This window comes from Gopherus flavomarginatus, chromosome 4 (assembly GCF_025201925.1).
Source record: "Gopherus flavomarginatus isolate rGopFla2 chromosome 4, rGopFla2.mat.asm, whole genome shotgun sequence".
Classification (NCBI taxonomy): Eukaryota; Metazoa; Chordata; order Testudines; family Testudinidae; genus Gopherus; species Gopherus flavomarginatus.
In genome coordinates this window covers 213,270,557-213,287,760 of record NC_066620.1, presented here as the reverse complement: position 1 = coordinate 213,287,760, position 17,204 = coordinate 213,270,557, and the positions used below count along the sequence as shown (strand labels likewise).

The window sequence follows — 17,204 nt, the reverse complement described above, 5'->3', positions numbered from 1 at the left end:
GCAAATGGTCTGCTCCCAGGCCTGCCAGTGGGAGGGACACACCCCTGTGCAGCGTCACCTCCCTGCTAGCAGCTGGTCCACCTGGAGGATAACAACCTACTACCAGCTAATGGAGTTACTCCTCGGCCCAGGTGGTAGAGGTCTGCGCTATGGATCTGAAGGTAGCAGGCTCAAGGTCTGCTGAGAGCCCCTGCTAGCGTTTGTTACAGCAGCTGGGTGCCAGGTACCAGGGTGCCCTCAGCCAGCTCCTGGAGGAGTCCTCTGTCCCATGCTGTGTTCTGAGTGTGCTGTCTGCCTGGTGCTGCGGCAGGGACTCACGCTGGGATCCTCGTAGCCTGTAGGTAGCGGCTCTGCCAGGTGAGCCTCCTGTGTGAGCTGGCAGGAGCCAGAACGGCTCTGCTCATGGCCAGGAGAAGTCGCTCTGTGCCGATCACACAGAGACCTTGTAGCCGAAAGCAGCCGGCGTTGCCATGTGCTGAGCACTAGCTTGTAGGAGGCCGGGGATGCGCTCAGGCCTGGAGCAGACAGGACCAAAGGCCAGGGTTTGGGAAGCTGGTATTTCAGCCGCCCTAGGAAAGGCAGGGTAGTGAGCAGAGGAGTGGGCTAATTATTCACTCCGAGGGGAAACAGACCAGGGGAAATTGGATGAATGGAATTAGGCAGAAACACTTCAGCAAAACTAAATTTGCGCCAGTCACCTGTGGCCGAGAGAAAGATTTCAGAGGCAACGAGAAGCCGCTTTGCGGAGTAAATCACCACAACTTGGAAATACGGGCTAGTTAGCACAGCATGAGCATAGGCTGCAATGTGGCCAATAAACACCACAACAGATCCCCCCTGTTCTCGGCCTGCACCGTGCTACGTGCCAGGACTGCTGGGGCCTTCATGAGATCACACCCCTCATCCACCTAGCCAAGATCTTCAGCCGGGCCTAGTGATTTCAGGTGCCTCCATTTTCTGAGCCATTTTCTTGGTTCTCCTTAAAGGGGAAATAAACAGGAATTCTGGGTGCTCAGCAGCAAGCTAATAATCCCTCAGCCCTGTATGTCCCCCAAAGGCCTCACTTTGTGGGCGTCCCAGTTTCTGGGCATCCAACCTGCTACACCTTGTAGCTAACTACAGAGGTGCTGGGCACTCAGAACTCACAACTCCACTTGGCTCCAACAGCAGCCACTGGTGCTCAGCACCTCTGCAAAGCCGTCTGCAGGAATCTCAGCTGGGTGTACAAAAGAGACCTCTCCAAACCAGTGGTCATCTTGGAAGATTTGGGGCAAAACTCTCTTCACTTCCAGCCTAATGTGGATCAGAACCAGCAACCTAGAGACCACGCAGCCTGGTAACGATGGGCCAGATCCTCAGCTGGTGTAAATCAACCCAGCTCCAGTGGCACCAATGCAGTTCTCCTTTGTATACCAACAGAGAGTCTGGCTCCATACACCCAACCACGCTGCCCTGCAGCCTCTTTTCATAGCAGGGTCCCATGGGGCTCAGTCATGCCTAAGAACCTATTGCAAAGAGCCCAGAGAGGTGAGTGTTACAGCGTAAAGTGACTTCCTCCGAGGAGCTGCTGTTCTCTAACGTAACAGGAAGCCTCTGTGCACCCTGGAGCTAATGAATCAGCTTCCCCATCATGCAAGAGAAAAGGCAGAGCTGGAGGGCAGCGCTCGGGACGGACGCTGATCCACAAGTGTGACGATTGGAACAGGCCTGGCTCGTCTGCCCGGCCCTTGGGCTGGGAGGACGTCTCCTTTGTCTGATTTTTCTCTACTCTCTTGTTCTCCTTCTTGGTGAGCTCTGTGTGTCAAACGCGCAGTGGAAGGAGACACTGAGATCCACGGGGGAATGGGGAAGGGTGGTAAGAAGGAAAGATCGTTCTGCCGGGCGGTGGCTGATGAGCACAGGGATAGGAGGGATACAGACAATTACTGTGAGAGTGATGGCATCTCTGGGCTGGAATTTCTGAAATCCAGGGACTTTGTGTAATTATTCAGACATGGTCAACCAAGCACAATATGGGTTTCCCCTTTGTTTTCCAAATTCCCCTAAATCAGTGGGTTCTGGCCACCTCTCCCTGGTCTTTATAGGGCCCCCATTACAGCAAAACCCTCATGACCTTGAGTGTATTTCTCCTCACAACACCTCTGTGAGGCACTGCGGTGTGATAATCCCTATTGTGCAGATGGGGAAACTGAGGCACAGAGCAACTAAGCACTAGATTCACAAAAGGAATGAGCATTGCAGTGCCTAACTTTGAGGTGCCTAGAAAGTCACAGGCACAACACTGCGATCCCCAAAGCCTGAGCTAGGGACCTAGGTGCCCTATAAAAGGCATGGGGAGAGAGAGGCTCCTAAGAGTGTGATCCACAAAGCCAGCAGGCGAGATGCTGATGGGAGAGGGGGTGCCAAGCCCTGCTCCACTCTCAGAGATATGCCTGTGATTCACGAACCAGGGAAAGACAGGCGCTCTCTGCCTGATTCGCCTGTGGGGCCCAATTCGGTAGGCTGCCTGGAACGACAAAAACCGGGTGGGAGAAGAAGGCTCCTTCATAACGCAGAGCCAGGGTCCTCACCAGGGACGTGACTCAGGTTCCCCCCTCCCTGAGGAGGAGAAGGGGTTCCAGCCGGGATCTGCCATCTCTCAGGGGAGCGTCCCAATCACCGGGCTACAGGGGGAGTCTTGTTTTTCTCTGGCCCAATGAATATTTCACTGACTCCTCACAGCCAAGCTCGTGATTAGGGTACATTTGTAGGTCCTGTTATTACCACATTCCTCTCACGGGTCCCCACTGATGTTTGAGAGAAAGTGGCACATTCTCACCTTTATGCAGCCCCCATCACCGTACCAGCTCGCAAGCCCTATGACGTACATTTTCTCATTTCCTAGGTGGGGAAACTGAGGCATGGGAAGGTTGGTTTTGTTTTTTCGGTTTTTTTAAGGGACAGATTTTCCAGTGTTCAGCATTCACAGATCCCAGCAAACGAGTGCCCTTGTTGTGAAAAAACCACCCGTCTAACCAGCATTGTTTTTGGTATGTTCAGCCGAGGGGCGGGCAAAGTGCTCATGGATGTCAGTGGAGTTGTGCTGACTGACACTAAATGAGGACCCTCCCCTCCCACGGCTGGAGGGTGAGTTCCTTTTTCACTACTAGGGGCTGGTCCCTGTGGGGCAGGGCGGGGGCACATGGGCAGGGACTGTTGTGGGGGAAGCCAGCACTGTCACCAGCTGTGTCGAACTTATCCCCAGGGCTTCAGTCTCCAGGGCTGCTTTCACCAGCACTTTGAAAACTTTGGACTCCTGCCCTTCCTTTCCATAGCGCAAACCCCACAGCAGAAGAATCTCGGGTGGCAAATGTCCATGTTTAATCAGCAGGGCTGAACTGTGAAAGGGGAGGGGGCAGCCCGGCTCAGCTGCCCTCGGAGTCACTAAACCTGAACCCCTCACTCTGCTCTCACTCGGGGTGGAGGGAAAGACAATCCAGGCACAGACGCACTCAGCTCTGAGCTGCCGCACTTCCAGCAGCACTGCGAATGGGCCTTTAAAACTCCCTGGAAAAGCCACCCACGGAAACCAGGCCCAGCTACACACAGCTCTTGGAGTCATGGTGAATAGTTCCACAATGTGTTATTTACCCCTTCACAGAACACCAGAACCAGGGTCACACAAGGAAACTAATAGGCAGCAGGTTTAAAACTAACACAAGGAACTGGATGACGAGGGGATGGATCACTCAACAAATTGCCCTGTTCTGTTCATTCCCTCTGAAGCATCTGGCATTGGGCACTGTCAGAAGCCAGGATACTGGATCTGCTTGAAATGACTGGGTGGTCTCCATCCTGTTTCAATGTGGCAAATCTCATGAATAGTTTTATCTCAGCTACCTAGGGCTGAGTGAGCATAGAACTCCAAACCACCATCTCTTTCCAGGAGGTGGCCCCTCCAAGTAATGGTTGAAGGACATTGATAAGGGATGATGGTACGTATGGAAATATTCCACTGCTCCTACCTGCGCTCTGTGAGCACAGCATATTGGTCACCAGCCTTCACCTTGTTTAGCAACAGTAGTTCACTTCTAAGAATCCCAAAGAACCCGCTGCAGAGCTGAGAATCTGCAGCAGCTGAGTCTGCCCAGAAAGTCTTTGGCAATGTGGGAAGATGACGAACTATGCAATAGTTAACTCGCCGATGCATTGGAATGACCCAGCCAGCTTCTGTTAACCGGCTAATTCGCTAGGTCGCACTTTGCCCTCAGCCTGGTGATGAAGCTGTGAAATAGGCCGTGGGTACGTTGTGCAGCTTTTAATGACCTTTGGTACTGCCCAGCTGGGGCGTTGAATCAAAGCTGCTGAGCTGTTGCAGAGGCCGATGTTCCAGTGGTCGCCCCAGCCTGTCTTTCCAAGGTCACAGACATGACTGCATTTTTCTGCACTGGACCAAAGCCTGCTGTTCCAGTGCGGTCTGATAACAGGAGCAGGAATTACCGGAGCTGCAGGAACTTGGTGTGAAGTGTCACTTGGACAGGTGCTGTACCTAGAATGATCCACTGCTTTGCACCAAACGTGGCTAAGAAAACGTCTGTGGGGAATTGGATCAAGGGCAATGTTAGATGGCATCAGATGAAGGAGTTTTTAAGGGTGATTTGGAGGCCCAGGGAGAAGATGATGCAGATGCCATTATGCCAAGTAGCAAAACCCCAAGGTCATCACATCAGCGTCAGAGAGAATGTCAGTTATTAAGGAAATGGGGCAGGCCAAGTATCAGACCTGGGGAACAGGCTCCAGGGCCTTTGGCCTCTAGGCCCCTGGTTCAAAAAGGAACCAGAGCAAGGGTCGATCTCAGCCGCAGTCCAATCTCTGGTAGGAAGTTTTTCAGCTCAGAAAAGGCAGTGTCTCATTGGGCACCATTTGGCAGTGCAGCCACTGATGAGCTATGGAAACTGAACTCCCCTCTCATCCTTAATACGGGAAAGACACGCGGTACTGTTAGACACCAGCAAACCGTCCGGCTCGGCACTAGCTGGCAGCTCCTGGGAATCAGCGACTTCTGAGCAGGTTCTGATGGTTTATAAAGCAGCTGCCTCTCCACCAGCAGGGGTTTCTGAGCCAGAGCCCAGTGGTTTATTGAGCAGGTGCTGGGCGGTGCTGGTGGCCTCTGATATACTAGAAATGATCCACTGGTCCCTTTTACCCTTAAACTCTATGACATAAATACATCCCAGCCTGGAGTTAAGAAGCAATTTCCTTGTCTCCTGACACACTGTTTCATAACTCCACCTAAAGGATGCCTGGCACTGTGACAGGCCAGCTCTTCTCACAGAGTACCAGCCGGGCACCTCTGCAGCCAGCCTGCGAGTGGCTGCAGTTAATTAAGAAGTTAATACTAGAGCTGCTAACAGCCAGTCACCTTTGGCCACCTGCCATTTATTTTACCATGGATCATTTATAAGAGGCCCCCCACACACTTCCTAAAGATCATCTGGCCCAGATTTATCATCCCCCTGCGGTCAGCGCTCATTGTCCTGGGGAACGGGATGAATAGTTATAGCTTTTTCTTTAACGAGCTGCGTGCGTGCATGTCTGGGGGGGGAGGGATTCCCTTATCACTGCCCCACAGCAGCCATCTGCCCCCAGAGAACGCTCCTGAGAGCCAGCACTTTTAGACAAGATGGAAACCCCGGGCCTGGAATGCTTGTGGCTATTAACCTACAACCTCCTGTTTGCTGAGACCAGTTCTGACAGCCAGGGGTCCAGGCGAAGGGGATCCCAGGACACCACAGCCCAGCTTTTCTCAGTGTGTACTATGGGACAATTGGGGGCATTTCTTTTTCTCCCTCTTGCAGCGCTGACCATGCACTGGGGTATCAGTCACTGTTATTAGTGCAGGTCTCCTGGGAGCTAGGGATGGTTATCATCCTCTGGATGGATTTATTCTCACCACACCTGGTTCACTCCAGGGCCAGGGCCAGGTTTGTTAAGGTGTTTACGTGCCTAGAGATGCAGATTTCTTGTGGGATTTTCCAGTCAATGGGAATTAGACACCCAGATCCTCAAATATAGTTAGGTGCCTAACTCCCTTTGGTTACAGTGGGAGTTAGGCACTTTGTAACAGGGTGGTTGCCCATGGGCTGGAGAGCCTGGGGCCAAGCCAGCCCTGAGGACCAGATGAGCCGCAGTGGAGAGCAGGCAGCGAGTTTCTATCTCTATGCACAAGTCAGCAGGGAGCTGCTAGGGGGTGGGTGATGGGGAGAAGTAGCTGGGCGGGAGGCTGGGTAGTAACCTGGGGGGAATGCTCAGGAACAGAAGCCTGAGATGCTGTATCTGGCGTGAAGATGCAGCAAAGACTGGCTCCTGCAGAGATACTGAACTGGGACCCAGCTCTGGCCAAGAGGGCTGGGAACCCCCAACTAAGGGGAGAGAGAAACTGAACTGGAGGGCCAGCGTGTACCTGAGGACTGAATAATTTGGGCCCCAAATTTCCCCATGGACTGTGTGGAGTTTGAGGAGTCCTATGAAGGAGAAAACAAGAGTGGGGCGCTGTGGTGGCACCCCTGGCCACGAGGAGGCACTGTGGAGACAGTAAGCGGCCGACCTGGTTACACACCTAATTACTATGAAGGAACTGGGGCCTAGGCACTTTTGAAACCCGAACAGGCTGCAACCTGCATCCCGTTAAAAATTGGATGCGGTGGGTACGTCTACACAGAAGCTGGGAGGTGTGATTCCCAGTGCTGCACGTGCCAGCTGTGCTTGAGCTAGCCCCTAAAAACTGCACCGTGGCTGCCAGGTGCCTGGGGGCGGGGTCGGATTGTACTGCAGCAGCTACCCCATGCTGCCGTGGCCATGCCGCTATTTGTAGGCGCTCACTCAAGCAGAGCTAGTGGGCGTGTGTGGGAGTGACACTCCCCGGCTGCTGTGTAGACACACTCTAAGTGATGTGCCAAGGGTCATGCAGAGTGCCTGTGGCGGAGCTCCAGCCTCTTACTTGAACTGTTGAATGATCCTTCTGCCAAAGCCCCTACGGAGGGAAGGGTGGCCACTCCCATGTTCCCCGAACACGGCGTGCCCTTCAAAAGGGTGGCCCCTGTCCAATGCTGGACAAAACCACACCTGGTTTTGTGTCTGTAACAGACAGGGCACAAAACCAGCCGGCTTAAAACCAGCCCTGAGCCAGGCAGAGGGCTGGGCCCAAGCTGTTCGTGCCCTGTATCTTTTCTAGGTCGCTCCTGGAGGCAGCTGGAGGCGTGAGCCTGGTGCCAATCCGCTTCTTGCCAGACCTGGCCCTAACATGCAGGTCATCTGTGCAGGCCCCATGTGTGGCTGGTCCACAGGGCCCCAGGTCTGAGAGATCAGCTCTGCCATGTTTCCCCCTGGGGCCTGGCTTGCTCAGAGGAGGGCAGGGGGCAGTTTGCAGAGACAAGGCGAGTGCGGTTACTCATTAGCCCTTCTTAGCCTGGAGGAGGGAGGTGCTTTGCTGGCTAGACACTTCCCCAAACAGGTTCTGCACCCAGCCAGGCTGACTCAGCAGCTGCTCTCCGCTGCCCTTGCAGGTCAGGAGAACGGTCTCCCCACACCCTGCTCCTGCTCCTCTTCTACTGCCCCATCTGGGCACAGCTCCCTGCACCCCACAGACCCCCATTTGCCTGGAGCACCAGCCCCGTGGCCCTGCTTTGGGCAGAGACCAGACCCCAGCGAAACCAGCGTGATGGTAAGGATCTGCCTCTGGAGGAAACTGCTTCTGGCCTCTCTGGGAGCAGGGGTGAGGGTGAAACCCCTGGGTGTGGCTCTGCAGCTCAGGGATAAATCCAGGGGTGGCTGGGGGTGCAGTTTTTAAATTGTAACTTTGGGGGTGGAGGGTTGGACAAAAAATGCCTCTTTGACCAACACCCAACTCATTGATGAAACAAACAGGCACCACACCCGAAACCTCTTTGCTTTTGGCACCCAATGGTCAGGACTGGGGCTTGGGAAAGCAGAATTATTTTGGGCATAAGCTTTTGTGGGTAAGAAAACCCCATGAAAAGCCTGCCCACAAAAGCCTATGCCCGAATGAATCTGTTGGTGTTTAAGGTGCCACTGGAATCCTTGTTGTTTTTGTGGATACAGACTAACAGGACTCCCCTCTGAGACAGCATTATGTTGTGATGACTGATTGGTTGTAACAAGCGCGTTTTTTGAAAATGGAACATTCTTGTTTAATCAGACACCAAGTTTTTGGTTCAGTTTTTCGTTTAGGTTTTTCATATGAAAAAAAAAAGCCATGGGAAATTTTAAAACCAGTGAAAACTTTTGCAAAATGTCCCACCAGAACTGAATTGGTCTGGCCCAGCAGCTGAAATTCAGAAGCTGTTGGGGGCTGGGTTTGGTAAGTGGATTTAGTGCTGAGAAAGGAGCGGGGGACTGCTGCTGGCCACTCCCCAAGCCCCTGGCCCTGGAGGAATCCCCCCACCCCCACCCAAGGAATCTGTCGCCAGGGCAGGTGTCTGAGATAGGAGATAGGTACTGGCTGCTTGCTGGGAGCCCCAGGCGGAGAACAGACAGTGCAATGACAATGGGCCTTATTTGTACAGCCTCTTAAAGACAGACTGGGTCCCCAGAGTGCAAACACAAAGCTGAACTACCCATGCAATAGCAAAGGGGGGGTGAGAGTGTGTCAGGAGTGCAGCCGATGGGGAGACCATGCAGCGGGGCTGCTCTTGCACAAACAGTGCTGAGACTGGGGGCAGAGTGGGGGGGCAGGGCTCAAGAGAGGATCTGGGGAGCCGAGTGAGGAAGCAGCCTTGGGGTTCTAGTCCAGTTCTGTTGCGTGTGCCAAAGGGGGTGTCTACGCTGCAGCTGGGAGCGAGCCGCCCAGCCCAGCTACACAGCCACAAGCCAGTGCACGAACAATAGCTGGGACGTCAGAGCTAGGGCTCTCAAGCCTGTGGTGCTGAGTGGCCTCGAGCCTCAACATCCGCACTGTGATTGCTAGCAAGAGTCTGTCTGCCTGGGCTGGGAGGCTCCGTCCACCTGCAGTGAAGACAGACCCTGGCTTTCCTCCCTTGTAATGCTGGGATGGTGAGGGCTTTGTAGCTTGGCGACTGGGGTCGGAGGGTCTCCTCCAAGCTGGTGCTGAGGCAGGTGCAGGTTCTCAGAGGGAGGGTGAAGGATCCCCCTCAGTTATATGCAGTGGGGATGTATAGGAGGGGCGTGGGGGAGATGACCATGCCTTGCAAATCCCAGAGTTGCAGTTACAGATCTGGCTGGACGGGGCCACACTGGCTTTTCAGGGACCCATTTGCAGAGGGATTTCCCTGTGGATGGCCCATTTCCCCAGCAGCAGCAGCAACCTCACTGGCGTTAAGGACTCTGCGTGGCCCAGCCTCCCAGGCTATGCCCAGGCGCTGCCTCAGGCTGACTTGGGTCAGCGAGCACCCAGGACCTGGCTCCTAGGTCCTGGCTGGGGCTTGGGTCAGAGCTGAGCCCTGCTGTGACTCGGGTCCACGCCCTGTCGTCACGCAGTGTGGACGCAGGCCTGAGTCAGAAGGTCGGCGTAGCGCAGAGGGATGCACTAACACAGCTGGGAGACCCGACTTCAGCGCTTGGAAACCCAGGGTCACAATGCAGTGTGGACACTCGAGTACAGGCGCGGAAACGCCGAGTCCACAAGCCTGGATTGGGCAGTCCCGGGTTTAGAGTCAGTGTGGATGCACCCCAGGGAGCTGGGTGGCCATACAAAGGTTTGTGGCTGCAGTTAGAGATCCATTTACAAAGGCAGCTTCTGGCAGGCCAGGGATTGCCAGGGGGAGCTGGGGGGGGTGGGTGGGGAGGAATCAGGTGTTCCTGCGTTGAGCGAGCTGTGGTCAGCCCCACTGATAGAAAAGGAGCCTTCAGGGCACCCAGGAGCTTTCTGCGTCTTTGTGTTGGTGTCCACTTTGTAATGAGTTTCGGGGGTGAGAGTGACCATTCTCCAAAGCCCGAGGAGCCAGCTCCACACACGTGGTCTGAGTAGGATCCCGTCCGAGCCCCTAGGGACAGACTTGGGCAGCTAGCCCCTCCCATGCTGTCCTTAGCTCTGATCCAGCTAGTGCAGGAACGTCTACACAGGCAGTTACCTACACCCCCAGCTCCAGTGCACACATCCCCGCTGTCATGGTGGGAGACAGCAGAGGGTGTTTCAATGTCACGCGCCTCATTCCAAACTGGTAACAGCAGGGACAGCTCCATCCTCTCCTCTCCTCCCCTTTCTCTCTTAATCCCAGTACCATCACTAGAGCTGGCCGGAGAAGGGAATTTCCATTGCCCAGTCAATTCCGGTGAGTCGACATTTTTGTTCCATTTTGCCTTAGAATGAACATCAACATGGCAGAATTTCCAGCAAAATGGACCGATCCTTTTCAGTGCTGCCTGCTGGGCAGCCAGCCAGCCAGCAGACATGCCAGGGAGCCAGGCAGCAGGCCTGCCTGCTTTCCTGCCAGCCCCACCCGCCAGCTCTGGCTGGCCGGTGGGTGGACTGGCCGGCAGGCTGCAGACTGGCCACCAATGAAAGCTTTAAGGAATTGACACGTTCCTGGGAACATTTCAGTTGCTTCAGGTCAGCATCTTTCTATGGAAAACTGTTCCCTGGAAAAACTTTCAACCAGCTCTACTCCTCTGCAATGACAGCAGCTGCTCGCTATAAACAGGGGGTGGCGGGGCATTCTGACACCTAAACATACAAAGTATCTTGCTTGTGCACCCTTCAAAGCCCATTTCCTTCTGTGGATGACACATGCCACGTCAGACTGTCACCCCTCAATCTGCACCCTCCAAACCAGGGGCAGAAAAGGGCAAGACAGGATATTAGGTGGAGGCTTTGCACAGGGAGCAGTCAGGGTGTCAGGGATGGGAGGGGAGCAGGGTGGGTGCTGAGCCTGGGGAGTGGGGGGCAGTGGGGGTGTCAGAGGTAGGAGGGGAGCAGGGTGGGGGCTCTGCATGGGGATCTGGCAGCAGTCAGGGTGTCAGGGATAGGAGCAGAGCAGGGGGCAGTCAGGGTGTCAGGTATAGGAGGGGAGTGGGGTGGATGCTCTGCGTAGGGAATGGGGGAGTGTTTGGGGTCGGAGGGGAGCAGGGGGCGTGCTGAGCCTAGGCAGTGAGGGGCAGTGGGGGTATCAGGCAGGAGGGGAGCAGGGTGGGTGCTGAGCATGGGGAGTGTTTGCCAGCATTTCTCTGGAGTTTTCCCTGCTCCCACAGCCGTGCTAGACCTGGGACCCCATCATGCTGTTGCTGCTGGTGTGTTGAAGTTGCTCCGTTTGGCCCTGTTTGGACACAGGGCTGGCGAGAGACGCTGCATTGACAGCCCCTGAAGTTCATTATTCCCCTGGAAGCTGTTCAGCAGAGGTAGCTGAGTGATCTCCACCAACTGGAGTGGCCGACTGGGCGAGGAGACTCTCCCCATCGTCAGCGCTGGGCTCTAGGCGTTAGGTGCAGGCCAGCCGTGCCCTGCACATGGCCTGGCCTCTGCACAGCCCTCAGCTGGTGATTACCAGGGGCCATTCGTCACTCCTGGTATGACCTGCAGAGGCAGGCTGGGTATCTGGTTATCCTGATCCCATTGTCCCCTCTGCTCTGGTTTTGACCACTGACTGGTACTGTCAAGGGAACATAGGAACAGTCAGGCTGCATCAGACCCAAGGTCCACCTAGCCCAATGTCCTCTCTCTGACAGTGGCCAGCAGCAGAGGCTTCAGAGGAAGGAGTAAGAAACCCCACAGTAGGTGCTTATGGGATAATCTACCCCCACATAGGTCACATCCTGGTCTCTCATAGTTAGAGACTTGCATAAGCCCTGAAGCGTGAGGTCCAGTAATTAATATCCCTTCCAGAATTCCGTTGTCATTAATTATGAATGCTCTGGATATGCCTGATGTCCACATAAATATTCAGATCCTTTTGCAATATTGTTCAGTTCTTTACCTCAATAGCTTCCTGTGGCAGGGAGTTCCACAGTTTAATCACATGTTGTGTGGAAAAAAATCATTCCCTTTGTCAGATTTGATTTGTTTTTGTCCTAGGTTCATGGGCAGGGAGGGTTCAAGTTCCAAAACTGGGCTAGGACCTATGGCTCCTCTCCAGAACTGTCCTTCCAGCCAACATCGGTGGAGGAGATCAAAGAGGTAAGAAGGAGGTTTCAATCGAACAGTCCGTTGGAATAAAAAGCCAAGGCAGAATTGGTAGGTGGAAGGCTCAGAGCTGAGGTATCCTATCTTCCTTCTTCCTCTCTGGGTATCCTGAGGTATCCCCTCTTCCTTCTGAGTATCAACCCAACCCTCACCAGGAATGCAGACCAACCACCGAAGCCTCCAAAGTACAGAGCATGGGCTGCTCTCAGAGATCCCAAGGCCAGAAGAGATCACAACGATCATTTAGTCTGGCCTCCCGTATAGCACAGGCCAGAGACCTGCCCCAGAATAATTCCTGGAGCAGAGTTTTTAGATGAACTGGGGGATTGGTCCTGCTTTGAGCAGGGGGTTGGACTAGATGACCTCCTGAGGTCCCTTCCAACCTTAATATTCTATGATTCTATGAACACACAGTCTTGATTTAAACATTGTCAGTGATGGAGAATCCGCCTGCAGGTCCTTAGAACCGTCCCTCTCCCTGATCAGAGCCACGTCTTGAACTAAAAGAAGCAGGAGGAGGGGGAGGAGAATCCGCGTTCCAAAGCAAAACAGCCCTTTTAGACTCAGGGTGAAATTCTGGGGGATGCAACATGAGGTCTAGACACCACTTTAATCCATTTAAGGGGTGCCTGAACCTCAGGCTGCCATCTGCACGTGGTGGATTTCACCCCCCGGGGATGGTCAGGGTAAATACACCAGCTACTGCCCCTTGAGGATAAGTGGCTAGATTTTATTTTACTGGGTGCACATGCGTTAGCAACGTTGCCCTGTTTATTCACCTGTGCTGTGGTAAAGCTTTGCTCCCTCTAGTGGCTGGAGGCCCAGAGAGGACAGCAGTGTTACGACACGCGCTTGCTGTGTTCTATTCTCATCCAGCTCAAATGGCCTCACTGCTACTCTTGTACACAAGTGTCCTGGGTTCGAGTTCTGAGCACAACTGGTTCTCCATGTGCTCAGGGCTCAGAGTGCCTTTGAAAAGCAGGCAGCACTCACAGTGTGATGTCTTTGCAGATTTTGGATCTGGCCAGGCAGCGGAGTAAGAGGGTGAAAGTGGTTGGTGGTGGACATTCCCCTTCGGACATCGCCTGCACGGATGATTTCATGGTTCAAATGGGGAAGATGAACAAGATCCTCAAGGTATTGTAGGTCCCTGTTTTGCCAGTAATTATTGTGTGTCATAATAGTAACAATAACAGTGAGAGCTGATCCAAAAAAGGGGAAGGGGGGGAATCACACACAAAAAAATTAACATTTTATCCTATTTGGAATTTTTTGGGGAAAAAACCTCAAATTTTGAAATGTCTCAAAATAAAGAACTTTCAGGCAGCTCTCCACCTGGTCAAAAAACCAGGGGTGCAGGAGAAAATTAGCAAAAGTCACCTCAAAATTGTGCCTCATTTTAACCCTAAATTCATCACTTTGTGACCAGCTGTATATAATAATAAAGTAGTGTTGCTTTAATCTGTGCTTTGCTCTCACACACACTTCACAATCAACATCAAAATGGCCACACTGGGTCAGACCAGAGGTCCGTCTAGCCCAGTTTCCTGTCTTCTGACAGTGGCCAGTGCCAGGTGCCCCAGAGGGAATGAACAGAACAGGGAATCATCAAGTGATCCATCTCCTGTCGCCCATTCCCAGCTTCTGGCCAACACAGACTCGGGACACAATCCCCGTCCATCCTGGCTAGTAGCCATTGATGGACCTATCCTCCATGAATGTATCTAGTTCTTTTTTTAACACTATTATAGTCTTGGCCTTCACAACATCCTCTGGCAAAGAGTTTCACAGGTTGACTGTGCACTGTGTGAAGAAATACTGCCTTTTTTTTTTTTAAACCTGCTGCCTATTCATTTCATTAGGTGACCCCTAGTTCTTGTGTTATGAGAAGGAGTAAATAACTTTTCCTTATTCACTTTCTTCACACTTGTCATGATTTTATAGACTTCTATCCGCCCCCCCCGGCCCCGCCCCGCAGTCGTCTCTTTTCCAAGCTGACAAGTCCTACTCTTATTCATCGCTCCTCAGACAGAAGCTGTTCCATCCCCCTATACATTTTTGTTGCCCTTTTCCATACCTTATCCAAGTCTAATAGCTCTTTTTTGAGATGGGGCGACCACATCTGCACCAGTATTCAAGATGTGGGTGTACCATGGATTTATATAGAGGCAACATGATATTTTCTGTCTCATTATCAATCCCTTTCTTAATGATTCCCAACACTCTGCTTTTTTGACTGCCCTGCACATTGGTTTCTGCTCCCCTTCCCTCCAGCTTTCCTCTATGGCAGGACAGGGGGCAGGTTGTACCTGTCTGGGGCCTGGCACTGACAGATTGGGATAGCTGGGGGCGGGTGGCCCCACAGGGAACACTGCTAATTCCAGGCTAATAAATCACCAGAGCTCAGTCATTACTGATAATCAGCAGCAGCTTTTAATTACAGGCAAGGGCTGTTCCCTGATGGCTTTTGCTCTTAGGGACTGAAATAAATAGCTTGCGGTGTTAATGAATGGGCTGTGGAACAACAGGGGTAGAAGCATCTGTTAGCCTGGCTGAGCAGTGACAGCAGGGCTTACAGAGCATGCAGGGCTGGTGCAACTATTTAGGCGACCGCCTGGATTTGAGGGGCGGCATTTTCTTCGGCAACGATCGCGGTGGCCGGATCTTCAGCCACCCCAGTCGCCAGCGGCATTTAGGCAGAGGGAGCTGGGGCAGGGGAGCGCAGGGAGGGCTGCTTGCAGCAAGTAAGGGGGGGGGTGGCACACAGGGGAACTCCCTGCTCCAGCTCAGCCCTGCCGCGCTTCCTCCCCAAGCACGCCGTAGCTGCTTCACTTCTCCCACCTCCCAGGCTCGTAGCGCCGATCAGCTTAGGTGTCGCAAGCCTGGGAGGCGGGAGAAGTGAAGCAGCGATGGTGTGCTCGGAGCGGGGGTGAGCTGAGGCCGGGGGGGGTGCCTCAGGGCGGAGGGTGAGGGGTGGGGAGCTCGTCTTGTTGGGAGATAAAGTGAAGGACGTGAGGAGACTTCCCTCCAGGCATTGTCCTCTGGAGATGCTCCAGAGACCTGCTTCGGGAGGTGAGGGTGGTGTATAAGGTCTCAAATTCCTATTTCTGGAAATATCAAGAGAGCTCCTTTTTCTCCTGGGGCATCTGCCTGGAAGCAGAAATTCAGGGGCACCTGAGAATAAAACAACAGAGGGAGACAAGACATCTTATCTCAACTTCTGGTCATCTCGAGAGTTTGGCTCAAGTCTTTGTCTAAAGTTCATGTGGGTTCTTGTCCTGTGAAGCAGTTCCAAGATCAGAGTCCCCTCCATTCATGGAGCTGGCAGAGCGTTAGAGCAAGCTGCCCCTCCTGACACATCCCTCCCTCCCCAGACACAGTGTGCTTCAACAGCAAGAACCTCTCTGTAGACACGGGAAGGTGGGTCCACACTCCGCGGCACATTTGAGACTCTCAAGGAGCTGGGGCCAGCTGTGCTGGTGGGATTTGTGCTGGGGACACTTGTTTTCTAGGACCTGGAATGAGATCCACCTGCTCATAGGCCACCAAGGAGCCAATTTGCAATCACTGCCCAGCTGCAGGACCTCACATTCCTCTCACCAAACAAAACCCATCAACCACCTTGCTTTGGCTTTCGCCTTCCGGTTTTATGCAGCCACCCAGCCTGGGGGTTGATTCTCAGTGCGAACTGTGCCCAGGGGTGCTGACAAGCAGTGGGGGGCTCCTCTCTAGGGCCTCGAATACAAGTCCTCAGAGCTAATCTCTTGCAGGTGGATGAGGAGAAGAGGCAAGTGATGGTGGAAGCGGGAATCCTTCTGTCCGATCTAAACGTCGAGCTGAGCAAGTACGGGCTGGCTCTGCCCAAGTAAGTGAGCTGTTTGCTGTGTCAGTGTTATTCAGGACAACCTTAATGCTTTTCTGATCCTTGGACTCCTTCATTGCCCCAAGCCAGGGTCTAGAGCTTATCTGCACAGGGAAATTTCCCGGGATAAGTTAAACTGGGCAAAGGCTCTCTTATTCCGGAATAAGAGAGTCTGCATGGTAATTATACCAGTAAACTTCCCTGTATAAACAAGACTTTACTTACACACAACAGCCTGCCCCAGACAAATGATTTCTCTTCCTTGACTCCAAACAGGCAATAGATTTCCCTGCTGGGAGTGCAGGACAGGGGGAGAGATTCCCGATAGATGGCTCTTCAGTCTAGGAGATGAAGGCCTAACATGAGCCAATGACTGGAAGTTGAAGCCAAATAAATGCAGACTAGAAATCATGTGCAAGCTTTTAAGAGTGAGGGTAAATAGCCATTGGGAGAACTTACCGAGGGGCGAGGTCTATAGCGGAAGTCTGTTTCTAAAAGATGAGCTGTAGCTCAGTCAGAAGTTATGAACTTGAAGTAAAGTTTAGCGAACCCCTCCTGAAGGCCTTTTAAAAACAGTCACTGCTAGAAAGACACTTAGGTTTTTAAAATGGGGAGGCCACGTGAGTAATGCCTCATGTGTGAATTTTACTGACACGAGGGGAGAGCGTACTCTTCAATCACTGGGTAACTGAACTGATTGCTTCCTCGGTCAATCAGAGTTTATGCTGGACTAATTCTGGGCTCCTGGGGACTGATTGAACAGGACGCTAGCTGGGCCATGGATAGGGTTTCAGAAAGACATGCCTCGGGCGTGAACGAAGTGGGTAATTGCAGAAGTAAACGATCCGTTTTGTGTGGTCACCATGCATTGTGTTGGGCACATGTCTGGGATGCACATTTCTGTCCCCGTCATGCAGCCTGACATATTCACAGCCTGCACTCGCTTGGGCTTGGAAGAGCAAAAAAGTCACTAGTTTATTGTTTTTTTGTACTCTTGTGCTGGCCCCAAGTGAGATCAGGGCACCGTTATAGAGGTGCTGTAGAGATGCATCGTGAGTGACAGTCCCTGTCCCAAAGGTCGTACGCTCTGTAATGGTATCATTCCTGAGGCATGCCAGGAACAGTCCAGTTATTACTTAGTCTTGTCTGAGAGCAGGGGACAGGACTAGGTGACCTACTGAGGTCCTACCTCTAGCATTAGAGATTTGT

The 17,204-nt window shown here is 53.0% G+C and overlaps 1 protein-coding gene across 1 annotated transcript in view; it reads left to right on the top strand.

Moving 5' to 3' along the window:
* The first annotated feature begins 7,528 nt into the window (after positions 1 to 7,528).
* LOC127048837 (L-gulonolactone oxidase) overlaps positions 7,529 to 17,204 on the top strand; it is a 39,714-nt gene continuing 30,038 nt past the window's right edge. The window contains exons 1-4 of the mRNA XM_050948879.1: positions 7,529 to 7,702; positions 12,026 to 12,127; positions 13,145 to 13,270; positions 15,904 to 15,998. Of these exons, the coding sequence (XP_050804836.1) occupies positions 7,700 to 7,702; positions 12,026 to 12,127; positions 13,145 to 13,270; positions 15,904 to 15,998 (326 nt within the window). The 5' untranslated portion in view covers positions 7,529 to 7,699. The remainder of the gene's footprint in view (positions 7,703 to 12,025; positions 12,128 to 13,144; positions 13,271 to 15,903; positions 15,999 to 17,204) is intronic.